The sequence below is a fragment of the Saimiri boliviensis genome, chromosome 2 (assembly GCF_048565385.1).
Source record: "Saimiri boliviensis isolate mSaiBol1 chromosome 2, mSaiBol1.pri, whole genome shotgun sequence".
Lineage (NCBI taxonomy): Eukaryota > Metazoa > Chordata > Mammalia > Primates > Cebidae > Saimiri > Saimiri boliviensis.
The window spans coordinates 220,828,454-220,843,068 of NC_133450.1; the positions used below are offsets into that span (position 1 = coordinate 220,828,454).

Consider the following 14,615-nt stretch of genomic DNA (forward strand, 5'->3'; position numbering starts at 1 on the left):
AGCAGGGATGCAGCCCACGTCCTTGCCTAGAGCAGTGCTCTGAAGGTGTTTGGGGTTTGTGATCACTGACTGGGGCTGGCCTCAACAATTCTCTCATGAAAGGACCTCCAGGATGTTTTGGAAACGTTTTTGAAAAGTTCACTTTAGGCCAGGTACACCTATAATCCCAGCACTTTGGGAGGCCACGGTGGGGAATCACGAGGTCAGGAGTTCAAGACCAGCCTTGTCAATATGGTGAAACCCCATCTCTACTAAAAATACAAAAATTAGCAGGGTGTGGTAGTGCACACCTGTAGTCTCAGCTACTAGGGAGGCTGAGACAGGAGAATCGCTTGAACCTGGGAGGTGGAGGTTGCAGTGAGCCGAGATTGTGCCACTGCACTCCATCCTGGGTAGCAGAGCAAGACTCCATCTCAAAAAAAAAAAGAATGAAAAAGAGAAACACACTTTAGTTCTCTGGCTTCTCAGTGTCCCAGAAGCACTACTTTGTTTTGCTCTCACTTCCCCTGTTTAAATATGTCTGCTAGTGAGTCAGGTTCCTGCAAGCTTTTATTCTAGGAACTGTTCCAGTTTTTCCCTTTATCTTTGTCCTACAAGATATCTGCAGTTGGAGAAGAAAGCCATTACTCTGGAGTGGGAGGTGCCCTCAGCAGCATTCAAGTTTTCAAATCCTGAGGGGCTGGCTTCTCGGAAGCACAGAGAATTTTGCTCATTGTGTGTGTAGTTGCCAAGTGTAGGTAGGTTTCATCGGAAACTGGCTACACTAGGCTGTCATGGCAACCTGATCATCAAATGACACTGTGGCCACAGCTGCCAATGAGGTTTGAGAGCCTTAAGGGTGGGTGGGGTTTGCAGCTGGATGCTGGCAAGGCTCCCTCCACATATTAATATTTCTGGCTCAGTCTGAGTCATTGCAGAGGAGGGGAGAGGAACTTTCTGACCTAATGCTACACTCCCAGAGACACTGTACCTGCCCTGTTCTTATTCATGATATTCCAGCCCTTACAGGAAGCACTTGCTTTCTTCTGGCATGTAACAGAGTGGTAGTACAAGGAAAGCTTTTGGTGGCATTGGCAGATTTGCCGTGAGAAGATGCTCAGGAAAGGAACTGCTACTTTATTGATTAATTGCAATCTGATGCCACCGAATCCTAAGGGACCTAGTGTTGCTGTCACGATTTCCAAACACTAGTCACAGGAATGGACATCGGAGGAGCTGAAACAGACGGGGGTCTGTGCCACCAAGTCAGAATAATAAAGAACAGAGAGGAATCACACACAATGTGTGCTGTGCCCAGATCTTGGAGTGCTGAGCGGGCCGGTGTGAAACATCAGGGCTGAAACCCAAGGCCTGCTTTAGTTCCTCCGTAATCTAGTTCTCATAGAGGTGTTCAGAAGCTGTGATACAAGCACCGTTTTTGGTTGTTTTTAGAAAGGGCTCAACTTGCTCAAGTTACACCTTTCCCACACACCTGCTGCCTTCCAGTATGAGGTATTACCTACTGTCATTCCCAGTGTCTGGCTTACTGGCATTCTTTGTGAACTGAATACTGAAATCTCAGTTTTGGGTGCTGTTTGAAGTGGATGTTGTAACAGGAGCCCTGGGTGCGAGGCCCTGCCCTGCATTGACAGGCTTTGGGAATTGGGCAAATCAGGTCACCTCTCCCAGGCCTGTTTGCTCCACTCAGAGATTAAGGGATGATCCCAGAGCCCCTCTGGGCCCCACAGTCTGCAATTCCAGAAATAGAGCAGTTGTCCTGGACACTAGGCACCTGGAGATTGGCTTATTTGGATAGAATTCTCCATTTTTGCATGAAGATGGAGTTCTGAATTGCCTGTGGAACTCAGTAGGACGGATAATTTAAATAAGCAAATGCCAGTTGAAGTTTATCCAATGAAGACATTCTGTGGGACCCACTCACAGCAGCAAATAGGTTAGAACTCTTTTTAAAAATTAATGTTGGAGTAGAATTGATGTTAGTATCGTAAAATAACATCTTGACAAGTGCGTGCAGACCATTTCAGAGAACATTTCCTGACCCCATGATACTGTTGGTCTGTGAAGAGCTTTGTTATGATCAAGGAGATTCCATTCTTTTTTTTTTTTTCTAGAAAACAATTGATCCTATTTCATAATCTTTAATAATTTTGCCTTATAATATAGAATATAAGTTTCAGGCTGGGCACGGTGGCTCACGTTTGTAATCCCAGCACTGTGAGAGGCCAAGGAGGGCAGATCACTTGAGGTCAGGAGTTTGAGACCAGCCTGACAAACATGGTAAAACCCTATCGCTACTAAAAATACAAAAATTAGCTGGGCATGTTCGTGGGTACCTGTAGTCCCAGCTGCTCAGGAGGCCGAGGCAGGAGAATCGCTTGAACCCAGGAGGTGGAAGTTATAGTGAGCTGAGATTGTACCACCGCACTCCAGCCTGGGCGACAGAGTGAGATTCCATCTTAGGAAATAAAAAGAAGAAGAAGCATACATGTTTCACTTTTATTTAGTATCATTTTCAAATCTCTTCTCAGATTTCTTTTGTTAAATACGTTCTAAAACTCAATAGTACAGTTATATGTCCCATAATTATTTTTAAAATACACTTTATTAGAAAATGAAATATTCAATTGAACTTACTCAAAAATTTTTGCTTTTTTATATTAGAATGACTACAGTCATCACTAAAATGAGAGACTTAACAGATCTGTGTAATTTATTTTAGTTTCAGAAGCAAACATGAATAATTTAACAAAGGAAGACTAGCTTTTTTTTTTTTTAAAGGGCAACATCTCATTCTATAAAATAGAATGAGCATTCCTGACGACAAGCGTTTTAAGGCTTAGCTCTTTTTTTTTTTTTTTTTTTTTTTTTTGAGATGGAATCTCACTCTGTCACCCAGGCTGGAGTGGTGCAATGGCACAGTCTCGGCTCACTACAACCTCTGCCTCTCAGGTTCAAGTGAGTCTTCTGCCTCAGCCTCCCAAATAGCTGGGATTATAGGCGTCTGCCACCACGCCCAGCTAATTTTTGCATTTTTAGTAGAGACAGGATTTCACCATGTTGGCCAGGATGGTCTCGATCTCCTGACCTTATGATCCACCCACCTCAGCCTCCCAAAGTACTGGGATTACAGGCATGAGCCACTGTGCCCAGCAACTTGAACCTTTTTTAAAATAAAATAATAGAGGCTAGGCTCAGTGGCTCATGCCTGTAGTCTCAGTACTTTGAGAGGCCGAAGCAAGCAGATCACTTGAGGCCAGGAGTTGGAAACCAGTCTGGCCAACATGGTGAAATCTAGTCTCTACTAAAAATACAAAAATTAGCCAGGCATGGTGCTGGGTGCCTGTAATCCCAACTACTTGGGAGGCTGAGGCACCAGAATCACTTGAACCTGGGAAACAAAGGTTTCAGCCTGGGTGACAGAGTGAGAGTCTGTCTCACTAATAATAAAAATGATACATTATCTTGTTCATTTCAGTATAATGCCTTGACAACTCTATTTGCAGGTGCTCAGAAAAATAGGCCTTCGTCAAGCACGATCATAAGTTTGTTTCTGGGGGTCTTAGAGGCCCCCCTGAGCCAATTCACTCATTTGGAAGCTGTTTGTGAAGCACCTTACTTGATCAAGCAAGAGGTTATTTCCAGACAAGGAGGTCCAAGGGTTTGAAGCAGGAGCCTTCTACCTTCAAGGACCATGGTGGTAGAGATAAGATGCATGTTAAAATAGCCCAAGGCAGAACATTCCGGATTGTGCAGCTTAAGAGACAGCTGAGTGTCATGGATTTAGTGGAGGCTGAGCAGGAATCTGCCTGGATAATCCAGTGAAACCTCATAGGATCTGCCACTGGGATGGTCCAAGACCTGTTCTCACAGACTCATTACCAGATCTCTGTTAGAAGGGCCTAAATGTCATATCACTTGTCATAATCTCTGTTTCATAATGTTGTATGTAAGTATCAACATCTTCTAACACCCTCTTTACGAGTTAACAACAAGCTTTTTAGTGCATTAAGAAGTCCTTTTACTTCTGTGATCCCCAAGTAATAACTATCCATTTTTATCCATCCCAGTAGTGGGAAGATGTAGTCTATATTAGGAAGTGGTGCACTGTGGAAGGAACAAGGGTGAGACTGAGCCTGTTCTCATCTTGGTGACGTGGTCTCTTCCTCCGCAGCACGAATCAGGGGGGAAGGAAGGAGTGGAGAATTCAGCCCGGCCTGCAGAGGATCGTCCTTCCCTGAAAAGGTTGTTCTAGAGCTGTGTTGCCCAGTGGAAGTTTCTGTGATGGCGGAAATGCCCAGTGACTATGTGTGGCTATCCTGGGGAACTGAGTTTGTTCATTTCATTTTATTTTAATGAATTCACTTTTTTTCTTTTTTTTTTTTTTTGAGATGGAGTTTTGCTCTTGTTACCCAGGCTGGAGTGCAATGGTGCGATCTTGGCTCACCGCAACCTCCACCAACTGGGTTCAGGCAATTCTCCTGCCTCAGCCTCCTGAGTAGCTAGGATTACAGGCACGCGCCACCGTGCCCAGCTAATTTTTGGTATTTTTAGTAGAGAAGGGGTTTCACCATGTTGACCAGGATGGTCTCAATCTCTTGACCTCATGATCCACCTGCCTTGGCCTCCCAAAGTGCTGGGATTACAGGCGTGAGCCACCGCGCCTGGCTACTTTTTTTTCCTTTATTGCCAGAGTTCTTTTGGCTATTAATGAATTTACTTTTTTTTGAGACACAGTTTCACTCTTGCTCAGGCTGGAGTACAATGGCGCAATCTGAGCTCATTGCAACCTCCGCCTCCTGTGTTCAAGAGGAGCCCACTGCTATACCCAGCTAATTTCTGTATTTTTGGTAGAGATGGGGTTTCACCATGTTCGTCAGTCTGGTCATGAACTCCTGACCTCGGGTGATCCGCCTTCCTCGGCCTTCCAAAATATTGGGATTACAGGCATGGGCCACCATGCCCATTTGGCTATGGCTTTATATTTAAAAAGCTTCTGTGTTGAAGAGCAAAGTTCTAGCTGAGACTAAGACTGGACTTCTACGTGTTCTGAGTAGACATGGGCATTGAAGACTGTGGGTCTCATGTGAGGCCTTGGCTGACCCCAGATTGATGCTTATGGGGAGTCCTTCAGCATGGTGTCCTCTTCCCATCCGCATCATGTCAGCTCCTGGGCACTCTGGGGCCCCCAGGCGAAAGCTGGTTCCTCAGTGTTCACATTGCAGAATGGCCTGGAAAAGGTTTCAATGCACTGATCACATGTGGGCTGTGAAGGGCACATGTGGCCTATGGAGGTTCCCTGAAGCAGGAGCCAGCTAGAACTGTGCCAGGAGCCATGTGTGGCCAGGGCCTCGGCCAGCCAGGGCAGCTCCCCTGCAGGATACATGGACCCGTGGTGGGGTCCACTTTTCAGGATGGCAGGGTACCTGGCTCTCAGCCACCCCTCAGCCTCCTCTCACAGCTGAACTGGACCCATTTTCAGTGGCAATCAGCTCTGTCTCGCTCTATCTACTGATCTTTTGATTGGGAATGATTTACTAAAAGGAGAAAACCGTTGTGTTGTATGACGAGTTTGGGGATCTTGTGTGAAAACAGGCGGCTGTTTGTTCATTTGGAGGGGTTGGCAGCCAGAGGGTGAAGGTTTGTTTGGGCTCTGTACCTCGTATCCAGGCAGGCAGAATGCGACACCCAGCCTCTTCTCCAAGAGTTAACTGCAGGGAGGGAGCTGTGACGTCAGCCCTGATCTTTGTGCCTCTCACTTGAGCAACCTGATGCGCCTTCTCCCCCGGGCTCTGTGTTCATTGGCTGTTAGCAGACCTGTCGTGGGAGGGTTTTTTTCTTCTTCTTCTTTTTTCAATTAAGTAAAAGGGTGGGACTTAAGCAGCCAATGATAGCTGAGGCCCGGCTTGTCTTATGCAACTTTCCCGGGACCGGCTGCATTTAGAGAACTTGCTCCTGTGGCGAGGGCAGCAGAGCACCCAGCAGGCCGCCAGCATGCTCTGCCTGTGCCTGTATGTGCCGGTCATTGGGGAGGCCCAGACCGAGTTCCAGTACTTTGAGTCCAAGGGGCTCCCTGCCGAGCTGAAGTCCATCTTCAAGCTCAGTGTCTTCATCCCTTCCCAGGAGTTCTCCACCTACCGCCAGTGGAAGCAGGTCTGTGGGGGACTGCGCAGGAGGGAGAGGCGCATTCAACCGGTATTTGTTGAGTGAATGGCTGAGCGTGCATGAACCGTCCCCTGCCGAGAAGAAAGAATGTCTGAAATGTAGGAGTTTTTCCCATTGTCTTGTGGCTATGGCCGGCACGTGTACGTCACCGGAGTGACTGGTTTTCATGTGACTTCCCGGGAAGGCTGGAATTCTAGCAAAGGCTGCTATGGGAGATGGGCTTTCGGAAAGGAAATTCCTTTTGCTGGAATGAGGGGGTTGTTCCTGAGAAGTACAGGGCCCCAAAGGGGTCTAGGGGCAGGCCAGGAACACATGGGAGAAGGCAGGGAGGCCCAGGAGTTGGGAGGGTGCTACGGGGTGGAGCTGCCCGTCCCTGATGTGGGGGTGAGAAGCCTTCTCGACCCTCAGACATCCCTGGGGAGCAGGGCCTGTGTCCGCCCTGAAGGTGGGGAAGCTGAGCTGCGGAGTCTGGGGGCCCCTTCCCTCCTCAGCTTCTCCTTCTCGGGTAATCAGCTTCCCTGATACCCACCCCCCCATGCCCACTGGGCACTGAGGAGGAGCTGCATATCCAAGGAAGGAGACAGAAGGAGTCCCAGGCCCTGTGAGGCAGAAGCAAGCACTTTGAGAATGTGTTGAAGCCAGCTGCGGTGAGCACACCCTCCGCTCCGGTTGTCTGTGCGGCAGTGCCCACCCCAGGGAGGCATGTGACTCACCCTGGCAGCAGGCAGCTGGGTACCAGAGGGCTCTGTGCTTAATATTCACCTCCTCTGTAAGTGGCTTTTCCACTCTATTTCCATTCCTGTCAGGGATCTGGAGCAGTCACCCTATAGGTGATTTATGTCACCCTTGGCTGAGAGCACAGATGTGCACAGGAAGTTAAATGTAACCTCAGATAGCAGATAAAACATGTCCGAGCATCTGTCCCACATTCCAGCCACACCCCTCGCATTAGCCTTTTGATCACACCAGGTCATGGGGTATCTGTCCAGGCCTCCCTGCCCCTGGCACTCTTGGCAGCTGAGGAATCACAAGGCACTGTCAGTAGTGTGTCTAAGAGAGAGGCATGGGGGTGATCCTTTGGGGGCCAAGCTAGCCAGTGGGACATCCGTTTCCAAACCCCCAACTGGCTGTCAGTGATTTCTCTTGGTGAGAAGTGTGGAGACACAGGAAGACCATAGCATCTTCCTTGGGAGATTCTCGGTTCCAGTTTTGGGTTCCAGATTCAGGGTGTAGCTGAGTTAGGGTGACTCACTTTCATCCCCCACATTCTGGAGGTTAGCCTCCAGGATGGCGGCAGGATCTGCAGGGAGGCGGCCTGGGAGGACCACAGCCTGACTTGCGTCCCGCCCACCACTTCCCTAGCTGTCTGACCTTGTGTAAATATTTAGCCTCTCTCAACTCCTGTTTCCTTCTCTGTAAAATGGGGGAAATGACATTTCCTACCTCCTAGAGCTGTTTGCGAGGGGCGAGTGTTATTAGAAGCAAAGCATCTCCCCTGCGGCCCTTGCTAGGTGCTGGGGAGAGGCGCGCTCTCATGAATTCCCAGTTGCCAGGCATCCAAAACCATTAACAGGTGCTGAACGAAGTCTACCTCCTGGGAAGTGGGGACATGGTGGGGGTACTTTTGGAACCTCACAGCCAAGGAGCAGAGTCTCTTGGGTCACTGAAGTGGTTTTCAGTGACTGATTGAGAGAGCCAGGGTGGTAGTATTACCTAGCTTCCCGGAGAGCAAGGACTGGCAGTACCGTCAAGCACATACCCTTGGCTCCCTACACGTCCCCAGCCTCGGGTGCTCTCCGGCAGGGTCTGGCTGTGCCCCCTATTTTCACCCTGGCCACCAAATTATTCTGAGACTAGTGCCACCTTTAGGAGAGAAAGAGCAAGCTGCAGCGTTCTTATCAGAAATGGCCATCCCCACGTCTCAGCAGGGAGCATGTGTGGTTGAAGCATGGGTCCAGGGACCCAGGGACAGCACTGCAGTGGGTCCAAGCAGCTAACCCCGGCTGTATAGCAGGAGGGTCTTCAGACTGAGAGTGCACCCAGCTGTCCCTGTTAGCCTCTGTCCAGAGGGCTCTTCCTGGGCTCCTTGTTCCCTCTCTGCTTGGGAGGGAGGTTCTGGCTAGCACTTGGGGCTCTAGGTGGTGGCGCTGGCATGAGTCAATTGCCATGGTGGCTCTGGGGGTAGAGCAGAAGCATCTTGGGGCCAGGTCTGCTCATGGATTAGTGCAGTCATTGCCTGGGGACAGGGCCCCACAAGGGACAAGGAAAGGCTGGTCCAGGAACCAAAACCCAAAACCTTACTTTTATTTTCTAGAAAATTGTACAAGCTGGGGATAAGGACCTCGATGGGCAACTAGACTTTGAAGAATTTGTCCATTATCTCCAAGATCATGAGAAGAAACTGAGGCTAGTGTTTAAGAGTTTGGACAAAAAGAACGATGGTAAGTGCTGCCTTCAGAGCTGCAACTGGTCCAGCCTCGGGTCCCCCGTGCGCCCGGCTACTGCTCACAGCCTCTGTTCTTGTAGGACGCATCGACGCACAAGAGATCATGCAGTCCCTGCGGGACCTGGGAGTTAAGATATCTGAACAGCAGGCAGAAAAAATTCTCAAGAGGTGAGTGCTCAGCCAGCCTCTGCATTTGGATTAAGTGTGACGAAAGGAAGACTCTGGACTAACCCTGCGATGCCATTCCCTGTGCTGACCCTGTTGCTCTGAACTTGGCCTTCTCATGGTTTGAAAGGATGAATAAGTAACCCCCCCTGGAGGCCAGCCCCTCTGCAGGCTTGCAGGCCAGCTTTCATTTGAGGAATCACAGATCACCTGGAATTTTGCCCATCGGCCAGCAGCCCATGAAGTGAAAACTAATTTGGGGGTGGTTCAAGTAGGTAAAAGGCCAGCACGGAGCACCTGTGCATGTGTTGGGGGTGGTGCAGAGAGGCTCGCGCTGCAGCCTTTATCCCAGGTAAATTTCTTCCCCATGCTGGTAACTTGCACTTAATGCTTTAGTCAGAGGTGCTGCTCCAAAAGATAGCTCCCTGGTGAGGAGCAGCTGCCAGGAAATCGCACGGAACAGCCCCAGAGTCGCTGTCTGTCCTGTCTGGGCCTTCCCAACACCCTGTGGACTGAACGTTGGCTGGTCCTCGGGGACAGCAGCCCTGGCACCCTCTCCTTGGTCTCCTGGCTGGCCTTCCCAAAACCCTGCGGGCTGAGGACTGGCTGGTCCGCAGGGACAGCAGCCCTGGCGCCCACTCCCTGCGTTCAGTCGCTGTGGTGGGCTCATCTCATGCCGTGCTGTGCCCACGTCTCTGGGTGTGTGCTTGCTTCACTAACATGGCTCCGAGCACTTATGTGTATTGTTTCTCCTCTCTCCTCTGCATCCTTTGTCTGTCTGTCAGAATACGAACGGGCCATTTCTGGGGCCCTGTCACCTAGTAAGTATCCGTGTAGCTCGTGACTGCCTCCCTTGACTTCTGTGCCTGATCAGAATGGGGTTCTTGTGGGCCATTATATTCCCATTGTTGTGCTAAGTGGGGTGTGGAGCCCCCTGCCCTTTCTTCTGGGGGCAGAGGTGCCTCCTGTGTTTTCTGGGCAGCCAAGGCACCTGCCCTTGGTTCACTGGGAGGTGGTTGGGGGGTTGCAGTTGGCGGGTGGGCATGTGGACCCGTGGGCAGCCTCGCCTCTGTCTTGCAGCATGGATAAAAACGGCACGATGACCATTGACTGGAACGAGTGGAGAGACTACCACCTCCTGCACCCTGTGGAAAACATCCCGGAGATCATCCTCTACTGGAAGCATTCCACGGTGAGCCCTGCGCCCCAGGGGCCCTGAGCCCAGCGCCACTCAGAGTGTGGCTGAGGCTTTCCAGCCGCCTCCTCTTCCACAGGAGCCTGTCCCCTCCTCTGCCAGCCCAGTAGAGCTCTCCACATGCTCCCCGTTCTGGCACCGGCCAACCTGAACAGCCCCATCATTCACACACAGGGTTCCTCTTCCAGCAACACCTTGTGTCCCCACATGCCCGCTGCTCTTCGTGGGCCACTTCAGGTGCCCCTTTCCACGGTGCTGCCTGTTCTCCCAAAGCTGGTGTGACCCTTCCTCCCAGGGGGAGGGGGCGGGGGCAGAAGCTACTCTGCAGAGAGCTATGAGGTGTCCCCACGGTGGCACACTTGCTGCCCGTTCACCCCTCTGTCCACTGTGGTTTCATGTTCAGAAATGCGAGTCTGTGTCAGCCTCTGCCCCTGAGCCCTTCAGCGTGGCACGTCCCTCTCTTGAGTCCTGGTGTGCAGTCCTGTCCCCCTGGACCAGCCACTCCAGGAGGGGAGGCCAGAGGTGCTCCTCATCTGCCTTTCACAGTGCCAGGCCAGGATTTGTTGAGTGAACTTAAGTGGACAGCTCAGGGGTGGGAGCAGCTGGCCCAGAGCTCTGGCCTTTAGCCCTGGGATCTGAGCAGAGGTGGCTCTGATCAGCCCGGATGCCACTCGGGGAGAGGTTACGCAGGCAGCGAGTCCTCATGTTTGCCGAGGGCTTGCATAATGTTCTGCCAGTGTGATCCGGTTACACGTGAGGTTTCGGACGGCTTTTACCCCAACTTGATCCCTCTAGCACAGGCAGCCTGGTGACCTCACACAGGCCTTGTGAGCTTTTCTTGCAGGAGCTCCCTAGCAGCATTGGGAAGGGTTGGTGAATGGTTTTGGTGTGTTCAGCTAAGACTCTAACCTGTGTTAGGTTGGTGAATGGTTCCTGCTGTGTTCAGCTAAGACTCTAACCTGTGCCTCTGCAGGGCCCCAGTGAGGGTGAGAGCTCTGCTGCCTTCAGAGTGGAGGGGGAGGGCCCCAGCCCCCTTCCTACCCAGGGTCCTTGTCCTTCTCCCTGTCCTGTGGTCCCTGGCCTGGAGCCATGCTAGAGGGTAGAAGGTGACTAGTGCCAGCAGCCTTGCCCCAAGGGTCCTGAATCAGGCTTGTGCCATCTTTCCTCGCAGATCTTTGATGTGGGTGAGAATCTGACGGTTCCTGATGAGTTCACAGTGGAGGAGAGGCAGACGGGGATGTGGTGGAGACACCTGGTGGCAGGAGGTGGGGCAGGGGCCGTATCCCGAACCTGCACCGCGCCCCTGGACAGACTCAAGGTGCTCATGCAGGTATGCAGGGAAAAGGCCCCAGACCGGGGGCGGGGGGCAGTTTTCACTTGGGGGTTGCTTGGCTACTTTTCCCTTTCTCTGACTGGTGCCTACTTTGGGCCAAACTTTTCCAACCCAATAAATTAGACTGGAATTCTTGCTCAGACCGGAGTACCATTGGATCTACTCTAGGTGACATTTTGTGCAGAGCAGATCTAATTTTATCTGAGGCACTTAAGCCAGGCATCACATTACAAGGGCATAACGTGGACAAGTGAAGCCAGGGAGGCTGGGTGAGGCAGGAACCAATTTCTGTAAGCACATCTTGTCCTCACCTGACCCAGACACCAGTTGGAAACCACGCCATTACCTTGGCCAGGTACACAAATCCACGTCCACACAACAGAGATAAGCTGGGCTGATGTCAAGGCAGAATTGTGAAACTGACCCACACGATACACTTGTGGACTTTGATGTCTGAATGGTGACTGGCCACCACCTGTCTCCTTGCTCGTACCTAACCTTGTTCCAGGAGCCCAGCTTGGAAGAGCTGCCTCCGTTCCCTCCCCCCTGCCTCGCTGGGCCTCCCTGTGCTGCACAGAGACAAAGGAAGCAGGTGGTTCAGGGCAGAGAGCCTTGGGTTTGGACTCTGCCTGGGGCACCACCACAGCTGCCTCCCTCCCTCTTCTGGCCTTGAGCAAACCTCTTTCCCTCCCAGGACTTCCCCTCCTCTGTGAAAATAGGGGCTTGTTTTTTTAGCAGAATTATCAGGAATGTTGTGGAGATTAAAAGCAGGCCTTGGGTTAAATGATAAAAGGCCTGGGATGTGTCTTTAAACCAGCATGGGTTGGGACAGCAGGAGCTAGAGATTGGCTGTGGTTTGATCATTGTCGAAGCCAAGTGGGCATTTATTCTATTTTTTAATATGTTTGAAGTTTTTTTTTTATAATAAACTCGATTTTTTAAAATTGTTATTTTGAGACAGAGTCTTGCTCTGACCCAGGTTAGAGTGCTGTGGTGTGATCTTGACTCACCGCAACCTCTGCCCCTGGGTTCAAGCAATTCTCCTGCATCAGCCTCCCTAGTAGCTGGGATTACAGGTGCACCACAACATGCCCAGCTAATTTCAGTATTTCTAGTAGAGACAGAGTTTTGCTATGTTGGCCAGGCTGGTCTCGAACTCCTCACCTCATGTGATCCGCCTGCCGCAGCCTCCCAAAGTGCCGGGATTACAGGCATGAGCTACCATGCCCAGCCTTTTTTTTTTTTTTTCCTGAGACAGTCTCACTCTGTCGCCAGGCTGGAGTACAGTGGCGCGATCTTGGCTCACTGCAACCTCTATTTCCCGAGTTCAAGCAATTCTCCGTGCCTCGGCCTTCCAAGTAGCTGGAATTACAAGCATGTACCACCACACCGGCTAACTTCTGTATTTTTAGTAGAAGTGGGGTTTTACTATGTTGGAGGGCTGGTCTCAAACTCCTGACCTCAAGTGGTCCACCCTCCTCAGACTCCCGAGGTGCTGGGATTACAGGCCTGAGCCTGCCCGGCCTTGTTTTTTGTTTTTTTAAAGTTATCTTTACGGAGCTTTTAAAGACAAGGCTGGCAACCAGTGGATGCCCAGTACAATCTAGCTGAACCTCACTTAGCCAGAGGGTTACTTTGGTCTCATGGTGTCAAGCTCATCTGCAAAACCCACGGAAGAAAGACCCTTCTCTTTGGCCTCAGCTGGTTGGCCAGCAGAGGCTCTTGGCTGGGTGAGGCAGCCATGTGGCCCTCGGGTCCATCTGACTACTTGCTCCTCTCTCCCAGGTCCATGCCTCCCGCAGCAACCACATGGGCATTGTGGGCGGCTTCACCCAGATGATTCGAGAAGGAGGGGCCAGGTCACTCTGGCGGGGCAATGGCATCAACGTCCTTAAAATTGCCCCCGAATCAGCCATCAAATTCATGGCCTATGAGCAGGTGAGGACTCAGCTCCCCAGAGAGTGTCACTGGCCAGCGGCTACTCGCTGCCTGTACTTGCTGGCTTTCCCTGGACTGAGCTCCCTGACACTTGGAGCCAGCCAGGGGACGGCAGGGCGAGGCGAAAGGCCTGGGCTCGCCGTCAGTTCCCTACATTTCTGGGCAGCATAAAATGTGCCAGGGACTCCAGGGCTCGGCTGAGACTGGCTCCAGGAGGAAGGGAGGGGCAGCAGCAGGTGCCCCAGCCTCTGGGTATATCAGGCGGTTTGTTTGCTCCTGGTTCTAGATCAAGCGCCTTGTTGGCAGTGACCAGGAGACTCTGAGGATTCATGAGAGGCTTGTGGCAGGGTCCTTGGCAGGAGCCATCGCCCAGAGCAGCATCTACCCAATGGAGGTGAGGGGCCGCCTCGGTCCTGGGGCAAACAGTGTGCCTGGGGCTAGGGAGAGGCACAGGCTGTGCTCACACTTCCCATTGCTCCCGTCGTGCAGGTCCTGAAGACCCGGATGGCGCTGCGGAAAACGGGCCAGTACTCGGGCATGCTGGACTGCGCCAGAAGGATCCTGGCCAGAGAAGGGGTGGCTGCCTTCTACAAAGGCTATGTCCCCAACATGCTGGGCATCATCCCCTACGCAGGCATCGACCTAGCAGTCTACGAGGTGAGCTCAAGAGGGCTCAGGCCCCTGGCCCAAGCCAGACAGGTTTAGAAACCCCTCCCAGCGCACCTCCGCCTGCTATCTCCCTCCTTGACGGACGCATGGTTAGTGCAGGAAACCAGTGCGTTTCCTTCCAGCTCCTCTGTTCATTGCAAGGCTTTCCTTTACCCTGTCTGTCCCTGGCAGCCCCCAGCAGCTCCTGTGAGCCCTGTCCCTAGGCTCTGTGTTGCCAGGGGCTCAGCAGGCAGATCCCCAGAGCAGGGTGGCCCCAGGGGCTCAAAGGCCCCATTACACTCCAGGCAGACCCCAAAAGTCAGCCCTTCTGTGTGGGGAAGGAGGTGTTCCCTCTGCCTTGTCCTGGAATTCCCAGTGACAGCAGAAACAGGGCAGCCAGGCCTGGGCCCGGCAGTTGGGTTCCAGTGGCCTGAGGATCCAGTAACAGCCCCACCGCCCATCTCTTGCTGCCTCACTAGCCCTTCCTAGGGCTCATCCCATGCTCCCTTCCCCTTCTAGACGCTCAAGAATGCCTGGCTGCAGCGCTACGCAGTGAATAGTGCGGACCCCGGTGTGTTTGTGCTCCTGGCCTGTGGCACCATGTCCAGTACCTGTGGCCAGCTGGCCAGCTACCCCCTGGCCCTCGTCAGGACCCGGATGCAGGCACAAGGTAAGGCTGGCCCTGAGCAGTCTTTTGGGAGGTCAGAGGGTGCAGACAGAAGCATCTG

At 52.1% G+C, this 14,615-nt stretch overlaps 1 protein-coding gene across 7 annotated transcripts in view; it reads left to right on the plus strand.

Moving 5' to 3' along the window:
* SLC25A25 (solute carrier family 25 member 25) overlaps nt 1-14,615 on the plus strand; it is a 41,463-nt gene that overhangs the window by 24,868 nt on the left and 1,980 nt on the right. For 2 of the 7 annotated variants that reach the window (XM_039475013.2, XM_010351311.3), the window contains exons 2-10: nt 8,477-8,603; nt 8,689-8,776; nt 9,559-9,594; nt 9,854-9,965; nt 11,140-11,298; nt 13,087-13,239; nt 13,526-13,633; nt 13,729-13,896; nt 14,407-14,557. In XM_039475013.2, the coding sequence (XP_039330947.1) occupies nt 8,477-8,603; nt 8,689-8,776; nt 9,559-9,594; nt 9,854-9,965; nt 11,140-11,298; nt 13,087-13,239; nt 13,526-13,633; nt 13,729-13,896; nt 14,407-14,557 (1,102 nt within the window). Of the gene's footprint in view, nt 1-4,145; nt 4,243-4,264; nt 6,151-8,476; nt 8,604-8,688; nt 8,777-9,558; nt 9,595-9,853; nt 9,966-11,139; nt 11,299-13,086; nt 13,240-13,525; nt 13,634-13,728; nt 13,897-14,406; nt 14,558-14,615 lie in introns of those variants that run through there. The other 5 variants (XM_039475014.2, XM_010351312.3, XM_074395385.1 and 2 more) reach the window with 4 other exon arrangements.